General features: G+C 32.6%; 1 protein-coding gene across 5 annotated transcripts in view; it reads left to right on the forward strand.

Moving 5' to 3' along the window:
* Nucleotides 1-9,709, forward strand: part of Map4k3 (mitogen-activated protein kinase kinase kinase kinase 3) — a 106,373-nt gene that overhangs the window by 51,068 nt on the left and 45,596 nt on the right. For all 5 annotated transcript variants that reach the window (XM_048804505.1, XM_015479396.2, XM_048804506.1 and 2 more), the window contains 5 exons: nt 1,271-1,402; nt 1,562-1,624; nt 1,714-1,795; nt 1,905-2,015; nt 8,252-8,330. In XM_048804505.1, the coding sequence (XP_048660462.1) occupies nt 1,271-1,402; nt 1,562-1,624; nt 1,714-1,795; nt 1,905-2,015; nt 8,252-8,330 (467 nt within the window). The remainder of the gene's footprint in view (nt 1-1,270; nt 1,403-1,561; nt 1,625-1,713; nt 1,796-1,904; nt 2,016-8,251; nt 8,331-9,709) is intronic.

Genomic DNA, 9,709 nt, shown 5'->3' on the forward strand with positions numbered 1-9,709 from the left:
GTGGGGTTCAATGTTGACTGCCTGTAGGCATTTCACACTTTGCTAGGGAATTTCCACCGGCTGGCTGGAGTGGAAATTCATCAATGTCATAATACCAACATACTTCTAACTTTACTTTTCCTACCACAGTTTGATTTTCACCAAGAGCTATTTTAAGATTTAAAAGATTTTAAGATCAAGTGTTTGGAAAGTTAGAGGGTTTTTAATTATTTTTTACTTGTAACTGACCTTTCCTAAAATCATACATGGAAGACAAATATATATTTGTAAGGCCACCTATTTAAATTGCTCTTTTGAACTGGAAGAGTTGAGATGTTTATCTTGATAGTTTCCAAAATGATTGTTTAGAATTTGAAACTTTTGTTTCTGTGTTTGAAAAATAATCATGTAAAACTAGTCAAGGTATAATTATAATAAGACTGTAGAATTGGGTGTGGTGGCACATACCTGTGATTCCAGCAGCTCAGAGACTGAGGTAGGAGGATCACAAGTTCAAGGCCAGCCTCAGCAACTTAGCAAGAACTTAGTGATACCCTGTCTTAAAATAAATTAAGGTCTGGGGATGTGGCTTAGTGGTTAAGTGCTCCTGGGTTCAATCCCTGGTACCAGAGAACAATGATGATGATGATGATAATGATGATAATGATAATATAGCAGAGGTAAAAAGAACAAAGAAGTACTGAATTTGGGTAACTTTCCTCTGAATACAGTTTTTAAAGTAGATACACATTTTTATAATTTTTCCATCATTATAATAAAACTGCAAAAGGCCAAAAAATTTATAGTAAAATAAACTGAACACTATTTTAAAATTATTAGTGCCCCAAGGAGTAATTTTGCTGAAGTAAAAACAGTGACCAGATTGCAATTTATTGATAAAAAAGAGTACAGCCGCTCCCCCATCGCAGTTTATTTATCACAAATGTTATTTCTTTATAGAACTTTGCCTATATGGGGATGAGAGATTGGGACGTAGACAAATTTGGGGTGTGTTGCTCTCTTGTAATTGTTCATTTTTATATGCTGTTGTAGTAAGAAGTAATATAACAAAGTAGCAAAGGACATCAGTGGGGATTTGAAATGGTGGGTCATATGAGATGTCAAAACCTTGGAAAAAGTGGATCTTTTAAGTAAATACTACATATTTATTTTACAGAAATAGGCTTAAATAGGCCTTAATTTAGGTGGTGATATTCTCATGTCCTTCTGGTGGAGTATAAAGGAAAATACACTAAATACAAAGTTTTTCTTTCTGGAATATCTCCTTCAGGATGGCTCCAGAAGTTGCTGCTGTGGAGAGGAAAGGGGGATATAATCAGCTCTGTGACCTCTGGGCCGTAGGGATCACTGCCATAGAACTCGCTGAGCTTCAGCCTCCTATGTTCGACCTGCACCCAATGAGGTTAGCATGTCAGAGTTGAAGACTCCTATGCTTAAATTGAGTCATTTTTTTCCTTATTATATAATGAACAAATAAGACTCTTGGAATTGCTTTCCCTTATTTGGGAATAAATAGTAATATGGTTGTACTGTGTAATATTTTCTTGATTTTTTTTTTCAGAGCATTATTTCTAATGACAAAAAGCAATTTTCAACCCCCTAAATTAAAGGATAAATTGAAGTGGTAAGGATTTTTGTGTTATTAACTTTTATAGTAAGATGAGCAAAAAATTTTGAAATGTAAAAGTCTAATTTCTGATCAAAATTTCTTAGGTCAAATAGTTTCCATCATTTTGTGAAGATGGCACTTACAAAAAATCCAAAAAAAAGACCAACTGCTGAAAAGTTACTACAGGTATTATTTTTGCCCTGAAATATACACATTTTCGTGTGTGTGTGTGTGTGTGTGTATTTAGGTCAAATTTCTAATAAATGTTCTCTGTTCTGTACTGTTTTATTTACAGCACCCTTTTGTCACGCAGCCTTTGACACGATCTTTAGCAATAGAGCTATTGGATAAAGTAAATAATCCAGATCATTCCACTTACCATGATTTTGATGATGATGATCCTGAGGTAGGAATTGTTTTTATTAAGTAGTGTATATAATGTGTGTGTAGGGTGGAATGTGTCGGTTTTTTAATTTCTGTAACTAGTTTAAATTTAAAAAAAAAAAATCTCTTGGAGGAACAGTTAACTCTGACTTTGTCACGTGCTAGATTTTTCTTATTTGCTACTTACAGATAACTGTTGTCTGAAAATGGCAAAGACAGAATCATTTACTCCACTTGTTGAAATCACTATAGTTATTTCAAAGTAGTTGTTTTAAATGAAGTTTCCTAATAAATCATCCACTGTAAAAGGGGAAGGCAAATGCAGAGCACCTAAACAAGGTGTTAGAATATACTGGTAATTTCTGTTCATTTATCTTCTCAAAAGAATTCTCCTACTATGTTTAATAAATATTAGATTCATAAGGGTTTGGTTGGCTTTGTTGGTGACTTAAACCCTAGTGATCCACTATGGAAATAAACATGAACCCATGATTGTTAAAGAATAAGGGCTGGGGTCATAACTCAGTGGTAGAGCATTTGCCTAGCACATGTGAGGCACTGGGTTTGATCCTCAGCACCACATAAAAATAAAGGTATTGTGTTCATCTACAACTAAAAATATTTTTTAAAAGAATAAGATAACACTGATAGGATGGAAATATTGCTATTAATGGAAGCTTGACTTTTGTTAGCATGTTTAATATTACCTATCACAGTTAATAGTTCTGTACCTAAGGTATAAAATCAGTGTACATGACATGACAGAATTCTCTTATCAGGTTTGTACTAGAAGTGGATGGCTTGATCTCAACTGGCTTTATAGAAGGCACTTAAAATGGTGCAGGTTTCAAAGATAGTACTGAAAAAATGAAACCCTTCAGTGGTCAGGAAGATGATCAGATTGTCTTCAGTCAGAACCTTTCTAATCAAGCATTTTTCCAGCACACCATCTTTATTCAATTCTGATAAATAGAATATCTGTGCTTCTGTTAAAGATCTGCAAAGGAGTTTTGAAGCATAAAACAATAAATGTGTAATATTATTGACCTTATAATTACACTAGAAAGAAATTTGTTTTGTTTTGTTTTTAAGAAACTTAGGTTTTATAAACTCTTCTACTTTAATTCAGTAAACAAACAGTCCTTGATTTGCACTAGAGTTACAGGACTATAAAAAAATGACTAAGCTGAAACCCTGCAGAGCAATTTCAATAATCATTTGGAAAATTTGTGATTGTTCCATGACCTTTAAAAATTTTTTACAAGCCTGTAATCCCAGCAGTTTGGGAAGTTGAGGCAGGAGGATCACAAGTTCAAGGCTATACTGGGAAACTTCATGATAAATATAATTAATATTAAAATATAATTTATATTTAAACCATTTAAACTAGTAGAGTAAAAATTCTCACAGTCATCCATGTCCATTCAGAACAATCTGTGTGACTAACCTGCATGATACCTATTTGGTTTTTAATACTATATTTAATGATCAGAAGTCCAGGACTTATTCAGCTCTGTGGCTAACTAACTGAACATCCTGTCTTTCAGTTTTGAGTCCCAGTGTTCTCATCCATACAATAAAGATTAATGCTTATTTCACAAGTTTATTTTGAGGATATGAGGTTAGGTTCATGGAAGTACTTTGTAAACAATAAATCACTATACACATGTGAAGTTTAAATGACCTAATTTTTGAAATAACTTTTACTGCTGTTTCACTGTCATTAGTACTTTACTATCTGGGTCTTTTCCACAAAGATAGGTTTAGAAGAATAATCTTTCAAAGGTAGTGTTTCACACATAGGAAACAAACAACTGGGTGTTACAATAACATGAAATAGAAGCTGGCATCCTGTGCTAAGTGAAACCTCAGAATATATAGAATGGAGCTGCAAAAAGGTTTTCAAATAGGGCCTCGTTTACTTCTTAAGGCTTGAGAAATCTCCATGAATTAATAATAAGTAGACAATTCATCTCCACTCTGCCTACCCCCATAATATTTCTTTCTGAAGGTGGCTATACAGTTAGAATGATTTTAATAAAGTAAAAGAAAAGAAATACAGGGGGAGCTGGGGTTGAGGCTCAGTGGTAGAGCGCTCGCCTAGCATTTGCGAGACCCTGGGTTCGATCATCAGCACCACATAAAAATAAATAAATAGAATAAAGATATTGTGTCCAACTAAAAAGAAAAAAAAAGCAGTAGAGGGCTGTTCCTCCAAGGAAAAACAAAGAACAAATAAATTTGTGTTTACTAAGAAGAAGGACCATTTATCATTAATGCCTTTAGCATTATTTCATTGCCTTTATCTTTTATCCTTTTGATATAAGAAATTGAAACATATTTCTTTTTAATTGCAGTTTTCTCCTCTTTAGTAGAGAAAGTTAGTTGCAGCTTTTGAACAGCTATTGAATTGCTCAATGGACCCACTATGGATAAAATATATTCCCTAATCTTGAAAAGCTTGTGAGAAACTCAGAGTTGAAAGAGTAAGAAAAAAGAATAGCCAGTTTTAGGGAAGTCAGAGACAATGTTATAAAGAAATTGATATCACACCTGCAATTTTAACTCAGCAATAGAGCACTTTCCTAGTACATGTGAGGCACTGGATTCAATCCTCAGCACCATATAAAAATAAATAAATAAATTGAAAGTATTTTGTCCATCTACAACTAAAAAAAAAAAAAAAAAAGAAATTGATACCCTTGGAAAGGAGTTTGGCTACAGAAAGGTACAGGGAAGGATGAAAGTTTAAAACATGAAAATAATAATTAAAACTTTTAATAATAATTAAAAATAATAATAATTAATAAAACCTTTAAATAATTAAAACTTGTAATTTTTAAAAGCTCATCAAGACATTTAAAAAATGATAGCCAACTTTCATTTCTAAATGTTTTCATAAATTTTAGCAATGTTTGGGCGGTCTTTATTCTTAAGATTCATGTAAATGAATATAGTTAAGACAAGCATATATGTAATTATCAATGATTACTTTATTTTCCCATTTAGTTAGGGTCTTAGCCACTAAATCTTAGAATAATGAATTATTTTTATATTACATGATAACTGACAATAAGTAATACATTGTAAAATATCTAGAATATTGATTAGGACTTTAAAGGAAGTTTGACAAAATGAATATATTTTACTTGGATTTTTACTATCATTAACTCTGTTACCTTTCTAGAAGCAAAAATAAAAATATATGGAGTGAAGAAACAATTTTAAAAGATTTTACTTTTCATATTTCCCAAAATTCTTAGCTGTTTTAAGGAAGATAATTGTGATTTTTTTTTTTTTATTTGTGGTTAAAAGTGGGAGCTTGATTGTATGTGCTTGGAAAATAAATTTGAGAAAACTACATAAGTGATAGTACTCACTTGTATAAGTTCACTGACTTAGAACAGGGGTTGACAAAATTTTTCCCTAAAAAGCCAGCCTGAAATATATTTGATCTTGTGGGCCCCGTGGTCTCTTGTCACAGTTACAACCTCTACCATTGTAGACTGAAAGCAGCCATGGGCCATACGTGAAGTGGCATGGCTGTGTTCCAATAAAGCTTTAGAAACCAACTGCAGGGGAAACTGTCCATGGGCCAGAGTGTGCTAACGCTTGACCTAGAAGAAACTCAAGTGTTTTTCCCCCCCTTAATATTGTATTCTCAACCTGAGCATTATTGGTATTTTGGGCAGGAAAGTCCTTTGTTGGGGGTTGACTGCTTTGGGCATTGTAGGATGTTTAACACCATTCCAGGCCTCTTTTTACTAGTTGTCAGTAGCAGTCTTTGGTCCCCAGTTGTGACAGCTAAAATTGTTCTCAAACATTGCCAAATGTCCCCTCAGGTACAAAAGTCCTGATGGCAAACTGTTGACTTATGTAAACTAATGTTTACCATATTGTCTGTATCTTTCCTTTATTTGACACTAACTTTACTTTCTTATCTAGTTCCCAATGCAGAAGGCCTATTATTTGTTTTATTTGATGATACAGTAATCATAGAATTTCTAATTTTAATAACTCGAATAAACATGAAATTGTTTTTAAGGGCAGAATCTTATAATTTTCAAGAAGTAGTAAAACTAATTTCAGTCTTAGGGCAGGTACAGCATTGTTTTTAAAGAACTTTGGAAACTATGCATCCTTGTAAATGGTTTGTTTCTTCAAATATCATTTGTTAGTGTAATTATAAATTCATCATAGCAGGTTTTCATGACTAATATGCACTATACTTATTTATTGAGAATATAGTGAAAATGTTCATGTTTAGAAATTAAATCTTACATTAAATTTTTTGAAAATATATCTATATGGCCTTTGACAAATTAAATGATAATAAAGTTCAGATGAGCAATTTCAGAATGTATTCTGTTTATTTGAAATACTAATAAATGGAATATCATTTTTTTAAAAGTTAAGTGAAATCTTCCATTATTAAAAAGCAGATTTGAGGCTGGGGCTAGCTCAGCAGTAGTGCACTTGCCTGGCATGCCTGAAGCACTGGGTTCGATTCTCAGCATCACATATAAATAAAATAAAATAAATAAAGGTCTATCAAAAACTTAAAATATATATTATATATATTAAATAAATAAATAAAAAGCAGATTCTTTTCCATTGTAGTAGCTTATGCCTAATATCCTGCTGCCTACTTTAATTTCAGGGTGGGTATCTTTCATTATTCTGACCTCATTTAAAAGAATCTGGTCACAAAACAGGCGCGGTGGCACACGCCTATAATCCCTTTAGCTTGGGAGGCTGAGACAGGAGAATTGTGAGTTCAAATCCAGCCTCAGCAACTAGAGGGCACTAAACAACTCAGTGAGGCCCTCTCGCTAAGTAAAATACAAAATAGGGCTGGGGATGTGGCTCAGTGGTTGAGTGCTCCTGAGTTCAATCCCTGGTACCAAAAAAAAAAAAGAATCTGGTCACAAACCTTTCTCCCAAACATGAAATAAATAATTTTTATCATTGGCTTTTTTTTTTAACCTGAATCAGTACTTACAAAAGAAAAATTCTGTCAAGTCTTTTTAGTTCACTTCTATTCAAGTAACCTCTGGATACTTGAATAGTCATATTCATTTAACTTCTTGAAATAGTTGTCCATTTTGTTCCTGATATGCTGTTGGTTGCATTTTCAAAAGGTTTTCTTAAACCACATTTTTCAGTTAGTTCCTTTTCTGGTATTGGAACCTTTGATATACATCTCATATTGAGGACATCCAGACTATAAGTTTTCTAGTATTCCTTTTTTTTCTCTTTTAACTAGTTAGGTTCTGTAAATAATTATAGGGTATGAGACTTCTTTATGAATTAAAGGAAAAGAATTGAATATTTTTTAATTTTCTGCTCATGGAAATTATAATGGTGACATATCTAAAATCCAAAGAACATAGATGGAATGAGGAGGGGGTTTTTTCTTTTGTTTTGTTTTGTTTTTGTTGTTTGTTTTGATGGAAAAAGAAAAAAAGCTTCTGAAATACATAATCTGCTGTAACAATTTTAAGTCATGTAATTTTCAGCAATCTTACTTAAATAGGTTAGAATTCAAATTGTGGCAAAAAATGGAAAGCAAATTATTCACTCTTTTCTATACTGTTTTTAAATTATTAAATTATTAATAATAATTTAGAATAATAATTGAAGAATAAACTTGAAAAGAAAAAACGTCTAAGCTCAGCCATTATTAAGTGATAAATACAAATGTAATCCTTAGTGTTGTCTTTCCTTTCCCACCAGAATTTTTTTTTTAAAATGTATCATCTCTGTGCTATCCAGGGTGTCTTCAGACTCCTATGCTTAAATGTTCCTGCCTCAGCCTCCCAAGCAGCTGGGACCATAGGCACAAACTAGCCTGCCCAGCTTTTCTTTCAGAATTTCTTGATGTCAAAAAAGATCTAAAGTACTTTATGTAGTAGATCCATTCTTATAAAATGGACCCAGACAAGCCTAGTGTTTCACATACAAATAAACAGAATATATTATTGCTTATATGTAATTTCATACGTATTTAGACACAGATGTGTTTTCACTAACGTAGGTAATGATTTATATCTAGTGGGTAATTTAACATATATTTTTACCTACACACATAGTTTGAACTGCTATTGAGATTGCCTTTTCAAAAAAATATTTGCAAGTTCTATATTTTGCTCTCACTTTTATAAAGTGAACTACCCTTTCATATTTATATAATTTTGTAGACAAAACTATGACTTGATTATCAAATGCCATATATTCTTGATTTTTGTTCTTTTGTAGCCTCTTGTTGCTGTACCACATAGAATTCACTCAACTAGTAGAAATGTAAGAGAAGAAAAAACACGTTCAGAGATAAACTGTAAGTGTACACTATACATAGTTCATAATTTAATGATGGAAAAATAAGATTTCAAATTGTAATTTAGTTAAAATTATTGTTGTTTGACTTTCTTCCTGATAGTTTTTCTTACTGAATACTGTTAAACATTGTCCAGTTAGCAGTCAGTTTCATTTTCCTTATTCCTTTGGAAATGCAGTGGTGAGAAAGGAGGTGTATTTATGTTACTGTTGGAAGGAGAAATAAAATTTCTGGAATTGATGGGTTAGAGGTATTCCAGGCAGTGCATCTAGAAATCACATGTGTGTAAAACTCACCTAAAGAGTATCCAGAATATACCTATGGATTCAGTAGATCTGGGAATGGGGTCTGAGGTTCCTTAGATGTAACAAGCTCCCATACATATAGTACTGGTCCAAAGGTCATATTTTGACAGCAAGGAGAGAGAAACATCTACAAACTGGCTGAGCATCTGAATTACCCAGTAGATTTAAAAATGGATTTCAGGCCTCTCTTTACCACAGATCCTAATTAAGTAGGTCTTGAATTTACCCAGGAATTTACCTAGAGCACTTTTTAATAGTGCTCTGGGTAATTTGTAAAGACAGCCAAGTTATATGTCCACAGAGACAAACCACTTATTCACATATCAACTCATCGATGATAAACTGCCAGCAAGAATCTCTGGAACAATAGTGCCTTAACTCTTTTGTTCCTTAAAAGCATTTGTTCCTTGTGACTCAGAGTGCTAATTTTCTGCCATCAGACTTATGATAAAAGTTTTCTGTGAATTAAAAATTCATTCTAAGAAACTTAAAATCCAAAATGACCTAAAATGACTACTGTTAAAAAATTGTTCTCAACTTTTGTCTATATTAGTTTGATAATAAAAATATAATCTCATAATTTAATTCATTAAGATGAATTTATCTCCTCATGTCAAAAACCATTTGATGGAAAACAAAAAAGTAATGCAGGAATGAAGAGATTTGACCATGAGGGAGTCGTACACAGCACGCTACACAGCTCTATACTCTAGCCTCCCAGTGGTCTTTTAGAAACACCATTCCATTCCAGGAACCCCTCAATGTCTCTATATGAACTCCACACTGGAAGTCCACCTTGAAAGGAATAAACTCCTGTAAGAAAATGTGGCAGGTTACAGAGAAAGTTCAGAGGTGGGATTTAGAACTTTTTGCCAAAAACTGGTTGTGGTATCATATTAAGTTGTCTCTAAAGCTCCTGAAGCCACATGATATATGAAATTTGTTAATTTCCCCACAAAAGTAGTTTTATGAAAATGACAACCTTAGCACATGAAAACACATTGTATTATTTTTAACATACAAAAGTAATTTTAAAATTTCTTTGTTCTTTTTTTTTTTTTTTTTTTTTTTTTT

This window comes from Marmota marmota, unplaced genomic scaffold, assembly GCF_001458135.2.
Source record: "Marmota marmota marmota unplaced genomic scaffold, marMar, whole genome shotgun sequence".
NCBI lineage: Eukaryota > Metazoa > Chordata > Mammalia > Rodentia > Sciuridae > Marmota > Marmota marmota.